This window comes from Colletotrichum jinshuiense, chromosome 2 (assembly GCF_051148585.1).
Source record: "Colletotrichum jinshuiense chromosome 2, complete sequence".
NCBI classification, from domain to species: Eukaryota; Fungi; Ascomycota; class Sordariomycetes; order Glomerellales; family Glomerellaceae; genus Colletotrichum; species Colletotrichum jinshuiense.
The window spans coordinates 3721113-3738186 of NC_139309.1; the positions used below are offsets into that span (position 1 = coordinate 3721113).

The 17074-nt window shown below is 53.6% G+C and overlaps 3 protein-coding genes across 3 annotated transcripts; 2 read left to right on the forward strand and 1 right to left on the reverse strand.

Moving 5' to 3' along the window:
* Positions 1-11556: 11556 nt before the first annotated feature.
* Positions 11557-12740, forward strand: EsH8_II_000969 (exosome non-catalytic core subunit RRP42; the record flags this gene model as incomplete). The annotated part of the gene is made up of 2 exons (XM_083264267.1): positions 11557-12039; positions 12108-12740. 2 exons carry the CDS (start codon positions 11557-11559, stop codon positions 12738-12740), a joined length of 1116 nt encoding a protein of 371 aa, XP_083121589.1.
* A 199-nt stretch (positions 12741-12939) lies between these two features.
* EsH8_II_000970 (uncharacterized protein) lies at positions 12940-13846 on the reverse strand (the record flags this gene model as incomplete). The annotated part of the gene is made up of 2 exons (XM_083264268.1): positions 12940-13347; positions 13445-13846. 2 exons carry the CDS (start codon positions 13844-13846, stop codon positions 12940-12942), a joined length of 810 nt encoding a protein of 269 aa, XP_083121590.1.
* A 1065-nt stretch (positions 13847-14911) lies between these two features.
* On the forward strand, positions 14912-15786 carry EsH8_II_000971 (cytochrome c549; the record flags this gene model as incomplete). Its single annotated transcript, XM_083264269.1, has 4 exons — positions 14912-14921; positions 15356-15546; positions 15608-15702; positions 15762-15786. 4 exons carry the CDS (start codon positions 14912-14914, stop codon positions 15784-15786), a joined length of 321 nt encoding a protein of 106 aa, XP_083121591.1.
* Positions 15787-17074: the final 1288 nt, after the last annotated feature.

Consider the following 17074-nt stretch of genomic DNA (forward strand, 5'->3'; position numbering starts at 1 on the left):
CAGCGTTGCGGGCCGGCTGCGGCAGACCTGGAAGCTAAGCCGGCGAGGGCTTCTAGCGCAGCTGCGGGCTAGCAACACCCGTGGTGCTTTGAGACGAGGCATGGCCCGACGATGGGTTGGGGGGGCGCCCGGCGCATTCCATTCCAGAGGGGGCGGCATCCCGAAAGATGGGGGAGGCGAGGGATGGGAGAAAATGTGCCCGCGCTGCGTTTGCTTGCGTGTACCGCGCGCCGTGGCTTGGGCGAGGGTTTCTCGGGAACATGCCATCTCTGCGGGTTTGGCGGGCTCGAGTCGAGGTACACACACCCTCGTGTCGATGAGGGTTTAGAATCGGGTTTCCCGTTCCCTGAGTTGTAGGGCAGACGAGACATACAGACGCAAGAAAATTACCGCGAAAGAGACACGCCGCTCGAAAGAAGCCGGCCGAGGGGGACTAGTGATGTAGATGCCCGAAACATGCCATTGCGGATGCCTTGCCTTTCTTTGCCTCGCCTTGCTTTGCATCGCCTGGGCATTGGTGATCTTCCGCCAAAGGATACATAACTATTGGTAATGGTTCTATAAAAAAAAAGTGCAAGAAGCGCAAGTGCAAATGCAAGTGTACCGGCAGCATCTAGTGCAGGATCCTAACTCTCGTCACGGCACGCCCCATCATGAGCCTTTCTCATCTTTCGATGTTTTTTTCGTATGTGGAGAGAGGGGGTAGTGGTAGTGGTGGTGGTATACTGTGGTGCGGTACAGTCGTGACAGTACAGCGTGGTGTAGCATGGCACGACCCGGGCTCTGCGAATTGTTGGCCCGGCGGGATGTCCCGGTCGCCTCTGCGCTGGCGTGGGTGGATCACGGGGAAGATCTCCCGGAAGGCATGGGGGTAAGGATGGGATGGGGTGTCCTTCCGGTGCGGCAGGGCAGGCAGGGCAGGCAAGGTAGGGCAGGGCAGGGCAGGGGTAGGGGGGTTGTTGAAGGGCAGGAAAAGTGCCGTACCTGGGAGCTGAGCCGTGGACGTACCTTCGTACCTTCGTACCTGTCTGCCTCACTCAGCCTGATGCTGCCTGAGGGTGGATTGTTTTTTTCTTCCCTCACCCAAGGGTCAAAACCTCAAAAGGTTTCAACAAGGAGGATTACGTCCGCTCGTGAAATGGAAATAAAAACTGCCGAATGGATGAATGGAAGGGGGCATTTCTGAAGGGGTGGGGACCTGAGGCATAACTCGCTCGTGCGACGTATGTATGCCGTGCAACATGATCTTGGGTACCGGGGGGGGGACAAATAACGGGCCAAGGTTCTGCGTCAAGTCCCTTTTTCTCTTGTGAGACAAAATTGCACCCAGTTTGAGGTTACTTTCCTCATTTCAACAAGAGATTGGTGTGGTCGGTGTTACGCGGGCTCCCCTCTCCCGTTGCGTTGCGAACCATGGGACACGCCCATTTGGAATTTTTTTCTCTCTTTTTGGGGGGACACCCGTGGATGTGTTATCAGCAGCAGCAAGGCTGACTGAGCGAGACATGGAGACGGATCAAGAGTCTGAGAATGGGTGGAGGGGGAGGGGGGGAGGGGGTTCCGGCAGGGCGGTTTGCGGACTGATGATGGCTTGAAAGCGAGAGACACATAAGCAGCGCAGAAGAGGAATTGGAAATGTGCCTCTCACACGGGGAGGGCGGGGGCATTCGCAGCTGGATCGAGACATATGAAAAACCCCCCCGTGGCGTGGGGGAGGCGCCAAGCTTCCATCCACGCCTTGGCCGTGGGAGGAATTCTACGATCAAGGGGCTGTCGATGGGTGTGCGTCGCAATCAGCACAACAACACAAAAAACCAAGCAAACCAAAGGCGAGTATGAAAACAGGGCAGCTTCAACACACTGGCTGAGATGCTCGTGTGAGGAGCTGAAAAGCTGCACCTCAAAACGTCAATTGGAGGTTGGAAGGGGCCAGGAAATCTCACTCGCCCCATTCTCACACGCCTCCCCCTCCCCCTCGGCAAGGAGGCTCTGCAGCACAATTGCCGGCAGAAGGTTCCATGTGCATACATAGCATAGTCCCCTGGTTGGTCGGTTCTTTTTTTATCTGCTTTTTGTGTGGTTTTTGTGTTTCTTGCATTTCGATGACGGGCACCGTCGTTCACAAAATGCAAGACAAAAATGTCCGAACTAATGCGGTCAAAAAAAAGCTAAGGGAGGGGCGGATAGGCAGATTGGAGACAGGGTTCCCGGAGCTGTCAACGCGGGATGCCGCGACGCTGGGCCCGTCCCCCTCCTTCGTCCCCTTCGGGCACTTTTCAGCGTTTGATGGGCTGAGTGAGCTTGACTTTTTTTTTTTTTTTTTTTTGCATATCCGTACTCTTTCGGCTTATTCACCCCCATTCCTTTCGTGTGACTTTTTCCAATTCCAGTTTTCATTCCACTTTTCTTGTCCTTTTTTATTTTCTCCTTTCGTTCCTAATCCCGACGCTACTCGGCTCCTTGACTCTGGGCCTCCATTTGGCTTGTCCAGGTTCCTTCTCCAACTTTTCGTGCACAAGAGGTACTTTCACCACCTCGTGTTTTCCAGATTTTTATTTTATTTCGGGACGGCGGGCCCCACCCTTCCTCTCGGGCCCCTCCCGGTTAGCGTTCCCCGTGGCATTGGGACTATGTGCCTTGCGTGCTTGGCAGCAGCTTTTTTTCGGTGGGAAGTCTCTGGTTTGAGAGTTGACTCATCGTCCTCCATCCGGATGTCTCGAATGTTTCCCGTCCTTCTCCCATCAATGACCCGTCAAGGGTCTGTCATTGTCTCAATGGAAGGCTGTGCAATCTTCCCGGGCTTCCTTTTCTTCCTTGCCTTGTGCCTTGTTTTTCCTGGTTTTTCCCCTTCCTCTCTCCCCTTGCTCCCGGAGGCATGAACCAAGAAAGATGGTCGATGCCGGCAGTTTTGCAATCTACATCGTTATGCATCCTCCGAGGGTGGGAAGAAAAAAAAAAGAGAGAGACATGGGGGGGGAGTGAGTAGAATGGGTGGGAAATAAAATAAAATAAACATAAAATAAAAACATTAAAAAGAGTCTCTCGGCGGGAATGATCTTGGATGACTCTGATCCTGAATCAAGGGTCCGTTTTTTTTCGTTGTTCACGGTTCGACCGCACAAGTTTTGTTCAACGGCCGAGACCTCTTGTTTCACCGTCCGGTGCTCCCCGTGGTGCTGTAATTGTTTGGTAATCGGTTACCAGCGGTTTCTTGCGTGCGACGACGGGTCTGTTGCGAACATACGATATGTGGAGAGGGGGGGGGAGTGCAATTCTTCTAGTGGGCAAGTCTCGTTCGCTCTGTGTGCGTGTGCGTGTTCAGTGTGTATTCTGTCTGGGCCTCGGTGGGCTCTGCACAAGTGGTTGAAACATTACAATGCGGAGTGCATGTTTCTGTTGTCATCGTTTCCATCAAAGACACAATGGCACACTAGGGCGGCCAAGAGCCAATTGTCCGTAATTAGTGCGTACCTGGATGGGGGTGGGAGCAGAGGTGGGCGGGCTCCTTACGGCACATTCGGGTGCGACGGGGTGCGAGGGACGCAGAGAGACGTGGGCCACTATCGTCGTCGTTCCAGTCATGGCATAAACCAGTCAACCACTGTGTTGTTCCTGGCTCCTAAGCGAGGCTCCATCCTGTACAATGCAAACCGGGACGACGGTTCCAGCTGCGCTCGCTGTGTGCAATACCACTGCGCCCATCGCGATCGGCCTTGTTGTGCTTCTGGGTCTCTGCTGCGTCACCGTTCCTGCCTGCGGATCCTATGTCGGAGGGCAAGCTTCTTCTGTGGAAACGAAAAAGGTCTAGACTTTTTTTCTCTTTATGGGAGAACGACACTGAACGAAAACGTGGGTACGGCACTATCCATGCTGTGCTAGTGTCCTAACCAGCGGCCGCGAGACGACGGAGGGCTTGCTTACGCAAGGTCGGCGGCGGTCGATGGGAGAGTCTAGATGCTTCACAGGGCTGGGGCACAACTGGGGAACAGTCACGTCCGCCCGTCCACCAGAAACAAGTTTGGCAATTATGTGGATTTTTCTGGGTATTATTTTCTTTGCTTGCTTGCCTGCAAAGGATGGGCCGCCCCTCTGCCCCTCCCCCCTTCTGTCTCGTGATTCTCGGTCGTCTCAGTTCTCCATTATTCCACGCTTTCTCTTGCCGAGCGAGCGCAAGTGGGGATGGCGAGGGGGGAGGAGACTCCCGTGATGCGTTGTCCTGGATCGCCGTCACAGGCCGGGGAGAGCCGGCGAGCACCGGCGAGTGGGAAGCCGCAGCGGCCTGAACCCAACCTCCTCGGCCGCCGCTGCGCTCCGTGGAGTGGACGTAGTCGCAGGCGTGCATCTAGTGCCGGGCCCACGCTCGCAAAACAGGGAAATGCTGGGAACCCCATTCTCAATAGAGACACACCCTTTATCCTTTTTTTTTATCCTCCTCACGCTTTCCTTTTTGTGCATTGCACGAGTTTTTAGTCCACGCTACGTGATGTACTATGGTAGAATCAATCATCCTTGGCCCTTCATCCTTGGTCCATCCACTAAACAAGAAACTTGGTCGGCGAAGCTTCAATCCACTCGGTTTTGCATGGTGGCATGTTTGGCACTACGTATTCTGGCATCGCTAGCTCTCCCCAGGATTTCTTAGGCGCCGAGCTGGGCCTCAAAACAAACACGAGCATTGAGGAAAAAGCGAAACGATCAAGTTAGCGCTGGAGAGTTGGGCCGGATGACCTGTCGCTGGGCTCGCTCTGCTTAGCACGGCGCCGGCGCCGACGTTTGCTCGCATAGCGTGGGCGGTCGCTCATGGGTTCGATTTTTTCTCTTACAGATCGGGATCGGCCACACCTTGTCTCCCCGCCCGCGCCGCCGAGCGGTCGTCCGCACCCCTGGTGCGGCCACCGGACTCTGTTTAGACTTGTCAGAGAACGACATCGTCAGCGGCGGTGCTGCCCAAGGAGGTAGCGTAGAGATCTTCGCCGGCCACATGCGCGAAGAAGAAACTTTAAACATTGGGGTTGGGGGGGGGTTCTCTTTTTTTTTTTTTTTCCTCCCCTCCTCTCGATCGAATGGGTGTTGTTCTCCCTTTCGATCACCGCAGTCGACGATCCCGCGATCAAGGGGGAGGGAATTATTTTCGGCCTCATTTTCAACCTCGTCGTCAGACTGACTCAGGGCTAATATGGGGAGGCCCATCTCGATGACGGGGGCCATCGCGATGCAGCGAGCGAGGTCTCTCTCTCCTTCTCGTTTGCGCGCTTGCGCGACAGACGCCCAGCGCGTCATCATATCTCTGCCCAAAACACCTTGGATCAAGGGTTCGCATCCCAGGTCATTTACCATCATTTACACGTGTGTGTAGTGGGCGGGCCAGGCTTGTGACAAAGTTGCAGGTTTTGTTGGCTACCCGACCAACCGACGACTACGGCCAACTCTATCTTTGGAAGCCCCCGGCTAGGTCTGCTGGGGAATCCTTCAGCGGCCGTTGCCTTTGTCTATCGACAACTCGGCGCACCCGGCGGCACGGAGAGGCTCGCACATCGTTGCCCGACTCGGGCCAGTGGCCAGCAGCCAGCAAAAGCCAAAGTCTGTTTTGCGGGCGGCTGCGGGACCGGGGGCGGGCTGGGGACGCTCCCACACACACACACACACACACACACACAATCGCCCAGCGCGATTTTTTGTGGCGCTGGGTCTTTCTACGATTGATCGACGGACCGGACAATCGCTCGCTTCGATTCACGGCGCTGGCCGTCTGGGGGATGAGCGCGGCGGACGGCAGGGGGGTGCTGGAGTGGGTTGTGTGTGGTTTTTCTGCTGCGTAGGTTGCAGATCACCGAGGCCGAATACCACCACCGAGCAGGTTTTCGTCGTGATGTGGGTGGCAACGGATATGAGCGGGCGGGATGAGTGCCTTGTACGGTAATGTCTGTTCGGGAACGCATGCAATGCAACCCTGCGGACATCCTCATCTACACTACAACACTATCCATACTACTATGAAGATAATTTGAATCGAGAGACCTTTTTTTTTTTTTCAAACACCTCTCCGTCGCCCCCAATGCTACGGCAATGAGTACTTTGTCGCTGCAGAACAATGGATGCGCCTTCTCCCAGTGCTTTCGGGCAGTGCCGTGGAAAAGTTAATCGTGCAGTGCTGGCGATCCCCCTGTTTGTTTTTTCCCTCTTCGACAAAAGCAATGCCCGTCGATCAGCGGCTTAGACCCTTGAATCTGGACGAAGATGGAACATTCAAGGTTTTTTTTGTTCGCTTCTTCGATGGCATGTCGCAATAGCAAAGTTGACAACCGCGTAAATGTCGGCATTGCGTTTGATCCCCTTGGCCGCCGTGTGTGTGATAAGTTTTTCTCGTCCCGCGCGTCCAATGCAACACACCGGTCACGGCCACGGCCCGTATCTGCAACCTCGTTTGGGAATCAAGAGCTCGATTGGGAGCCTTGGGCCCCCCCTGGCCGTTCGAGGGTCGCCTCTGTGAGTGCCAGGTTAGGGATGCTCTTCGCCCAAAAGGTTACAGCAGAAGTAATATTGTGCTAATTAAAGCCTCTCAAAGTTAAAACACTCAGATAAAGTGCACAATGTGAAAAATTAAATAAAATGAAAAAAAAACTTGGATGGCCTGTTGTCATCAGATGACACGGACTTTTCTCCCTCCCAACAGCCCGTCCGCGGGAGCTAAGTGGTTGAAAACTCTGCCGTCGTAACTTTTCGTCTTCCCGGGTGCATAGGGCTCGTTTCAGGAAGCAGGGTGGAGGCTTGAGCTTCTCGGTTTATCCTTCGCAGCGGAACGCGCCGCCGTCCGTAAAGTTCGGAGGGATAGGGGGTGGGCACGGTGCATCGGCCGGGCGGTTTCGGTCGGGGGGGGAGGGGTCCTGGCGGGTTAGAGTGCGAGACGAAGCTGGGCGGGCCGGTCGAGCGACGTGAGGCCGAGAAAGGGGCGAGCGCGGGCGGTCTGTGCCGTGCGAACACGATCCGTTTGATCCGTCCGGACAAAGTTTCCGGTCTGCAGGATCTTGGGACGATGTTGTCATACTGCCGGGCTCGGGGTGTCGTGGGAGGGCCGTTGAAACAAGCCCCACAGCCGGGCCGTGACCCGACCGCAACCCGGCGCCGGTGAGCCCACTGACCGGGAGGGTTGCTTCGGCGTTGTAGTAAGCCGCTCCGTTCACGGACGTAGGGGGTGACGGTTTGCCTAAAACCCAATAGCAAATAACGACGTGTTAGAGGTCCGTGAGGGTTGTGGTGCAGGTCTTAGCAAACATCATCACGTAAGGGCAAATGTTTTATGCGTTGGGCGCGTAACAGTGCTTGTTGAATGGCTTGTTACCTTACTTTCTTCTTATAGGAAATGACTGTTGTGCTGTTGCACTGGGGAGAGGCCGAGGGGGCCTTCGCGAGTCCCGGACGAGGAGATTAGAGACCAACGTTCAGGTGACGAATGGTTGAGACCAAGGTGCCTCTCCAAGGTCAAGAGTACGAGTTATAGAATTATTGTACCCCGGAGCTGCGAGAAGTCCCCTTTCACTTAGTTTCTTGTCCGACTGTAAACATTGAGAGGGCGAGGACTAGCGGTACTGTGCGAGCGATTTGGTCCGACAATGGTTGACTGACGAGTAATGTCTCCATGTGAAACGTATTGACAGCCCTGCCTTCCATAAGCAATGGCTTACTAGACTGATAGTCGAGGTGCTCTAGGTGGAAGAGTGCAAAATTGGCCGTTGAACAAAACCCGGAGTGTTTGTGAAAGTCGATACACCTAAATCATAAATATAACTTGTAAAGCAGAACATGTACAAGCTGAAATAGAGCAAGTGTGGCCGAATGTTATCCTGTAGTATGTCTCGCAAAGGAAACAGGTACCCAATGGAAAGAAGGAGACGAGGAAACCCCGCGTGGTTAAAAGATGGACAACGTTCTTACCTTGGACGTCATTGAGGCTCTCTCTCGATGGTCGTGTTCATAACGGCCTTCCGCCTATCGTGCCTTGTCGACAACCTCGGCAGCATCAGGAAAGGCCAGCAGGTGTTTAGAGTAACTAACCGCTAGGGATTGCCATATATGTCCGCGTTTGATCAGTGTCTTTGAAATGAATGAAAGTCTGCTGCTGATGGCACCCTCCGTCCTCCCATGTAGTCAGTCCCCTTCATAACAGGATGTCATCCGGTGATGATAGGGTCGTCTCGAACAAAGTTGCTTGTAAAATCAATGCCCGCTCATCATCATCCCAGCTGCCAAACACGGGGCAGGGTAGGATCAAAATAGACATCCGAGATTGAATTGAGAAGACTGGTGACTCGGTGTATTGGTTGGTAACCGTATCCTACAGCTACGATTTTAAAAATGAAATAAAGAACCCTCAAATAATGGGGTTATCTACCGTTGCATAACGATTCCTTTTCCAACCGCACAGTTTATATCGTGGATACGCCAACGCTTCTTCGACATCTAGCTCGCCCGAATGGCAATGCCATTGCCAACCCAACGCAGACGGTGTGGCCCAGCTGAATAAAGCAAAGCCACAAATGCTTCTGATAGTAAGGAACCACTGGCCCCTGGGAGTTTGCTGTTGTTCAAATCAGGCTTGAATCCAACCACGCGAGATGTGAGAGTCCGGCAGAGTGCCAGGTCCAAATCACCGTTTGTTAAGAGTTTGGTTTCCTGGGTTCCCTGCCCACTGGAACCATTGCCGCTCTTTCTTTATATGTACAAGTTCGACAAACCGCGAACTGAGCTGTGTCCGAAAATATCCTAAACAACTGCGGTTCTTTTCACTTGTTCCTACCGCCTGTGTCGGTCGGTCGGCATGTCTAGCCGCGAGTTTTGAGGTTTGCTCTACACTTTATGATTCGATCCGAACTGTCGCTTGTCCTAAGGGCCCGTTATTCATATTTGGTCAAAGCATTTTTATTGGACAAGGCGTGGCATGTCTTCTTGACCTGGCATTTATGAGATGGGCAGAGTGAGTATGATATCTGAGACATGGACCGTTTGGCTTCGGCGAGTCCCGCTGTCAAGTAAAACTTGTTCGGCCAACACAGCGCCATTTTTTCTCTGGTGAGTCACTACGCATGCAATCTCCTCGTTGATAAGTATCTCGAGCTATCTAGCTGGAAATGTGTTGTCGTAGATATCCTCAATACCAGTGTCTCGCGCAAACCGGGGCGGGGCAGTCAACTCGAAGACGACGACGAAAACTATACAGATTTTGTTTTGGCCTTTGGTCGAGGAGATTGGCGACCAACAGAAGGGTGAGAGGATGTATGTGGTAACCGCGGTCATAGTGTCCCGGACCACAACGGCAGGCAAGATGATCTCGTGAAAGTGTTTCCGCGAGCTCATGTCCTGCACTTGTTTCTACCATGAAGCCAAGTTAGAGCGATGGAAACGAGTTGAAATGCTGCAAGTTTCCTGTCATTAACGTCAGAAGTTATTTAGACCACATCTTCAATGCTCTGCAGCCAAGAAAACAACACTCACCACCCCAGCTCCACTGTGCTCCCGTGGGATTCGTACAATTCGCTGCCTGACGATGGCTGAAGAGGCTTGACTTCATATGGCGGATCGAGTGATATTCCAACATGGCACACAGGCGGCGTAAGTCAATAACATCGGTCACAATTAACGTCAACTTTTCCATGACCAATATATGAAGTATGGTAAACGTATATTTATGGAAGATCTGTTCTACTATGATTAGTTCAATGGACGATCAAAATCTGCATACTGGTTGTTGAAGTTTAGAGGAGTGGGTACCTCAAACATAAGCTACTATAATGTACGAATATCATTTAACGTTTGAAAACCAGGGACTTCAGCGCCATCGGTATTACACTGATGACACTGGCTCGAGTCCGCATCGATAGCACCACGTTTGAGGGGCTTCTCATTCCGACAATTTCCGCTCAGTACCTTAGCTAAGGATTAATATGGTTGAAGGAAATACGCAAGATACTCGGGTTCTGGGGTTGGAAAGCCAGATAATCTAGAGATCTATTTAGGACTATAAGTCATGGTGGGGTAGTTCTGAGCTTGGAACTTTGCAGATACTAAACATGTCTTTCTTCTAACATAAAGCTGCGATTATACGCTCACATACACGGAAAACGGTTGCGTATATTTGATTCATGAACTCGCATTCTTGGATGTTTAGCTGGAATTACTATCTCTGAGGGGTAAACGTAATGGAGTACCTAGCGAGTCTGTTTCCCGACGCATAGTCAACATCGGCCTGGTGTAGTAACTACAACAAAAACAACAGACCCCGAGACTCTCCAATGGTTTCTATGTAGCTTGGTAATACCTTCTTGACTTGCTTCAAATCTCTCGGACAACCCAATACTCTCCACTCCCCATTCGAGGCTTGATGGATGTGTTTCACCTGGACAGTCTAGCCAAAATGAAGGTCTGCAACCTCTTTTGCCTGATCACACAAAAGTGTCCGGTGTGAAATATTCCTCCGTAAGTATCAGACCATTCTTGCCAGCCTCTCCCGAAATTGTGTATCAAACCTTAGCATGGTCTCAGATGGTGGTGTCATGGTAGATTCCACAGAATGGGAGTTCCATTGTTGGGCGATGGCCGACACCTCATAGCACCATCTTCTCCGGTCTCCGATGGCCGAGTTCTTGTAAACTTCATCAGCTGTTTCTTGGAAATACTAGCCATGTGCTCGACTCGTTATAGTTGATCGCGGATGGGACGCTGGTCTGTGTATGGGTTGTGTTCCATAAAAGTATGTGACATTGGTAGACACAGCGTTTTAGAAATGCGACCCATTGTCGCAGTAGATGAATTTGGGCCATCTAGATGCTTAAGAGAACTGGCTATCACATAATATTGCAACATATTCATCTGTTAGACTTGAGTAAAGAACCTAATCTGCTTGCCGGTATCCAGGCATTTCCTCACATGGCCCCAGAAAAGAAAATATGGGTGTAAGAATAGGAGACCATGGTCAGTGTAACAATACAATGAGAAGAATGATGAAGAAGAAATCCGCAAGAGTGAGTTGTATCATGGAAGGTTAAACATCTCTAGTCAGTATAGACGTCAATAGCTTCGTCCCTGTTTAGTCCTTCCTCCAACCGATACCCAAACCGCTGTAGTCCAAGTCTGACGTACCCGGGCACTTCGCAAACGCAAATTCAAACGCAAGACTAATGGTTACGAAGAAGAGTAAAGATAGGTACGTGTGTTGACCGGTAGGGACATCCCGTAGAAGTATCGATCAAGCCACACGCAACGCCACAGATACCGATCCGGACAGCTCGCGCCGGCCGGCCCCACACCCCGCGGACCCCACCATCAAAAAACCCCTGCTACCATGACCTTTTGCTCGGGTGAAATTCAACCCAAGCAACTTTTTGCGACGACAGCCCGCCCAAAAAAAACCCCGAGCTTCCCAACCCGCGAGAAATTGACGAATCGCCGAGCTGCTGAAGCTCTCCCGAAAGAAACAAGAATCGCAAGGCTGTGCGATAAATCCACGAGAGAGAAAGAAGAGAAGAAGAAAAAAATCAGCACACGAGATAGAGAGCGAAAGCAATGGCGTCCGCACAGCAGGTTCTGCTCTCCCCGGCAGAGCTCGCCTACCTCCACTCCTCCCTCTCCCTCACGCCGCCCATCCGCCCGGACGGCCGCAAGGCGAACCAGTTCCGACCCCTCACCGCCGAGACGGGCATCCTCCCGGGAACCAACGGCAGCGCGCGCGTGTGCTTCTCTGACGGCACCGAAGCCATCGTCGGCGTCAAGGCAGAGATCGAGAAGACACTCAACCCGTTCGCCGGCGGCGCCGACGACGAAGAAGAAGCGACACAAAAGCGGAAAGGCGACGCGGAGAAGGAGGCCAGCGAGGCGAAGGGCAGCAATGACTGGCTCGAGATGACGGTCGAGATCCCCGGATCCAGAGACGACGACGCCGCTACCGTGTTTCTGGCGAACATGCTGAGCGAAGCGCTGCTTGCCGACGGCGAGTTTGCCAAAAAGTTGCGGATTAACAACCGGTTTCACTGGAAGCTCTACCTAGACGTATGTTTCGCCGTGTTGACACCTATCCCACCGCAAAGAAGACAATGCCTAACGTAACTGCCTCACAGATCCTCCTCATCTCCCCGCCTCTTTCCTACCCCCTCCCTCTCCTCTCGCTCACAACCCACCTCGCGCTCCTCGCGACCCGCCTCCCGCGCCTCAAGTCGGAGGGCGACGAGGACCCCATGTTCGACGACGACTGGGAGGCCTCGAAGTTCCTGTACCCCCGCGACGGCAGCGCCCCGGTCTCCGGCTCACGGCCTCCCATCACACTGCTCGTCATCGCCGTGGGCGGCAACATCATCTTCGACCCCGCGCGCGAGGAGCTTGCGGTCGCGGAGTCGGCGTTGGCAGTGTCGGTCGCCGAGGAGAGAACGGTGGCCTCGGCCGGTGGTATGGATGTGGACGGCCCGAGTCGTGAGTTGAAGCTGCTCGCCGTCCGGACGGTAGATCCCCCATCCCGGTTGACGGCGCCAGGTGTGCCGAACGCGGTAAACCCAGCCACGGGTCTCGCCGGTACCCCGTCGAAGCAGCCGCCGGTTCATCCGGCTGCGGAGGGACAGGCGACGGAAGGCGTTTGGAAGCCGCCTTTAGGAGGCACCAAGCTGCACGTGCTCGAGGGCATGATCTCCAAGGTGCTGGAGAAGGGAGGCATCGCGGACGAGGTGCTGGAGGCTATTGCTGGGGTGGAGCTGGACTAGCTTGGAGGCATCTCGGATGATTGGGTTTGGTTTTACGCTTGCGGCACATCAGGAAGGCAAGGGGAAAAGAGACAAAAGTCATGATACCAATTGGTGGTTCAGGTTTGAGATGTCATGTTGTACATGGTTTTGGTGAGGGTATATTACAAAAATAAGGTCTCACCCTGTCGCATATTACACAGGGGTTTGGTGTTCCTCTCTAGAAGATGCCAAACCACTTCTTCTTCTTCTCCTCGCTCTCCGCAGGGGCGAGCGCCTCGGCGTTTCCAGCCACAGGCGAAGCTTCAATGGCGGCAGCAGCAGCCGCCTTTTCCTCTTCCGACTCTTCCCTCATGCCGAGGAAGTTGGCAATGGGGTTCTCCTTGTCCAACCCGTGGACCTTGCGGTAGTATTGGCGCTTGGCGACGTCATCGGTGTGGCGCGAGTGCATGGCGATGGCCTTCTCGTTGCGGTCGCGCTCATGTAGCTGCAAGACGTGGACCCACGTGCGAATGAAATCGATTGGGCTGCTCCAGAATTCGGATGCCGGGGGCAGGAGGTGCTTGAAGGGGGAGGTGTGGTTGAAGTTTAGAATCAGCGACGTGATGGCCAGCGTCGTGAGGGTTCCCTATTGATTCCCAGACGTCTTAGCAAAGTTCTACTACCGGATAAAACCACAGTAGTTCCACAGGCCCGAAGGCTATTAGCACCAGGTCTTCACTTACAAGAGAGATGAAGATGTGAATCTTGCGGTTGTTAAAGAACCAGTGCGCCCATGTGCCCTCGGCGGCCATCATGCCAGGGTACTCGCGTGTGCGCTGAGCGCGCACCTCTTGGCCGCCGAGCTGGCCGCCGTAGTGCTTCGGGACATTCCTCTTGGGCAGCCGCGAGCCGTGGGAAGGGGGGTTGAACTTGGCCGGCTTCTCAAGGATGAGGGGTCCCTTCTGGGCCGCGCCGGGGTTCGACTTGGACGATGCATACCGGATCGTCCACACGGCATTGCGGCGGAGGGCAGCCGAGGAGGCCGCCGCTGCCGGACGGCCGGTCGAGGTTGCTGCTGCACGCCACATGGGGCTAAGAGCTGGGAGGAGGAACCTGGGGAGGAGGGTCGAGGCCGAGGTCGTCATTGATGTCGTGGTCCGCCACACAGGCGCGGCGTCAAGTATGGTCTAAATGCTCCCGATGTTTGCCGATCTGGGAAAAAAAGTAGGTCACCTGGGTGGCAGGGTTTTAGGCTTTAGGACAAAACATGCGTTTTACGCCGTCATTGAGGCTCTAGGCTGGATCGACGGGATCACCAGGTGCAGCGGCAGGATCGGTCGGGGCTGGAAAAATCGAAGCTCCAGAAGAATTTCTCTGTTGCGGAAAGCGGTGGAGCTACGATGGGTGGTGGTAAGCTGCACTGTCGCCGAACTACCCCCGGTGCGCATATGGGCGCTTGTATGGATACGTAGTGTAATGTAGGTTGTACGTACCAGACGGTACGCGACACCCTAGCTCCTTTACCAAACCAAACCAGTGGCCTCCACAATTTCATCTGCAAGTTTGACTCGTTCGGGCTCTGCAACAAATGGACGCCGAGGGAGAGGACGGAAACTATGGGATCATTGGGGATCCCCGTCGCAGCTCGGGAAACGGGATGGCGGGTTCTGCCAGTGGTGTGCCAGTGAACCGAGAAGAAAAAAAATTGCTCGTGGTAGGCACACCGACAAAGTCCCCGCTGGCCCGCCGCCCCCAACGAGTCGTTGACCAGCCAAAAACACCGAGGCGCAGCGGAGAAAGCGTTCTTCCGGGCTAGTATCCGGTTTCGCCCGGGTAAGCGACCCCGGATGCATGACAGTCTTACCAATGCTGCATATCTGATTGGCGGTCGCGTCGCCACACCGTGTGGCTTGTGCGCTGCGGAAGACCGAGGAGTGAGCTCATTCCAGGCTTGCCAGGCGCGCCAGGAACCTTTCTGGCGGGTGTTGTCATAATTAAAATCGGATAGCGCTGGCCATGTCGTCTGGTCTTTTTTCCCTGGCCCGGTCCTGTTCAAAAGTTTTTTCCCTTTTCTCTTTTCCCTCCATTCCACACTCAACCATCTACAACACCTCAACGACCTCTTGACGACCTGCAAAAGACACTTCTCTTTTGCAACTTCACCTGATACCCCTTTTCAACTTCTTTTAATTATCCTTTAATCCGTCAAAATGGCTGGTGGTAAGTTCACTCGCGCGTCCTCCTGTCCTTTTCGCTGTGGTTGGCGAATCCCGAAAGCCCCCGGGTAGCCTCAGTCGCCGACGAGCCATTGAGCCGCGACATCCTTCTCTCTGAGCCCAAAACGATTCGGAATCGCATCGCCGGTCAATTCAGCTTCGAAAAGACCCAATGCCACTACCTCGTCGTTTGCGACCGCCTTCTGGTTCTTTCCGACGTCATGCGTCATTTTCTTCGGCATTTCGCTTGAAGGAAAAAAAAAACAGGGGCAGATGAGAGAGACAAGGAGGCGCTCAACGAGCCAATTGGCGTCGGCGAGGGCCACTCACTGAGAAGCGACAAACGGACTCACGACAAACAACGTCCCGGGCTTTGGGCCTCTCAACCACAGCGGAGCAATTCAGCATCAGGCCATGTGACTGACCACGACAATTCAGGTGACATCAAGAAGGGTGCCAACCTCTTCAAGACCCGTTGCGCTCAGTGCCACACCGTCGACAAGGACGGCGGCAACAAGATCGGCCCTGCGCTCCACGGCCTCTTCGGCCGCAAGACCGGTTCCGTCGAGGGCTACGCCTACACCGACGCCAACAAGCAGAAGGGCATCGAGTGGAACGACGACACCCTGGTATGCAACGCCCGCGACTCTCATGTGAGCTGAATTGGATTTGCTAACCTAGCCTCAACAGTTCGCCTACCTCGAGAACCCCAAGAAGTACATCCCCGGCACCAAGATGGCCTTCGGTGGTCTCAAGAAGGAGAAGGACCGCAAGGACCTTATTGCGTACGTTCACTTAACTCTCAATAACCCAGCTGGACTCGATTACTGACTTTTGCCCTCAGCTACCTCAAGGACTCCACCGCATAGATGATGTGACGTGTAACGATAGGACTGCATTAGACGGAATGGCGATTTGCGATTTGTACCAATAGACCACTTTAGAACAGTGTGTTTGGGCTCATTAATGCCCGCTACCTCTTTGAAAAGTCTCCCCTTTCAGAACGCTGTAATACCAACAACTTCAATTTGCAAAACCAGTTCCCATGATGTAACCGACGCCTTTGGGACAAGTAGGTAAACGGAAACAAAAATGATACTTGCTTACTCATTAGCGCAGCCACCGCGGGCCAATCAGCCGGTCAGATGACTCGCCTCGTCTCGAAATCCTGGCAATGATCCATGGAGCGCGTCATTGGCGACCTGTCACAGGAAATGGCCGATCTTCAAAGACTAGCGACCTGAGGTCATGCATGTGCAGCATGCTCGACTTTTACGCGCTGGGAAGTGCGTTTTCTTTGCATGCCCGCCTCATGTGGATGACTGTCACTTCTCCACTCTCAGTGGTCGGTGGGCTCTTCGGCCCAATCACTGCAAAGTGGTCCTCCAATCCATGGGTCAAAGGTTCAAACTCAAAGCTCACTCATGACAATTGATTAGATATAATTGGAAAGACGGGGGAGAGGGACACCAAAAGTTGTCAACTCTACCATTGGGAAGCCTGGGGACCGCAAGACCACAAGCCCAATGTTGCCGGCCTGAGTGTATATCTCTTGTTGTTTCTATTACAGGATAACATACTTATATTTCCGGTCTGTACGCTTTCCTCAATTCATTGCTCGCAGAAGGGCATGTATCTCGCTCCGTCTCACAGTCCCTGTTCTGGCCCCCTTCCGGCTCGATGTTATCGGATCCATACCTCGTGATTCTCAAAGCTTTGGTACTTTGTATCAGCATTGTCTGTTTTTTCGAACTACATTTCACATGCCGGTTTCTCCAGCAAGTCAGTAGCATCGTGGCTGCAGGTATTTGAAGTGGTGTACCTTGCCCCTTTATTAGAGGTGAGACAATCGGACTCGGTGGCTGCGTCTACAGTGGGGGGGACGCATGAGATGTCCCGTCAAACCTTTTTGCCAATCATTCCCAAATAGATGGACAACTCGCGCTGGGTTTCGTTGAATGCCCTCGGCCGTAGTCGCTTCTCTGTTGTGACTCCGATGAAGCTCATCGTGCAATGATGTCGAGAGTGCCCATCTCCAAGAAAAATGCTGCATCTGTTCCCTCCGCTGCTGACATCCTCATGCGCAGCAAACAAATCAAACTGAAAGCCAAGGAAGGGAGTGTGCCGAGACTCTGGGCGGAAAAACTGGGTTGAAAA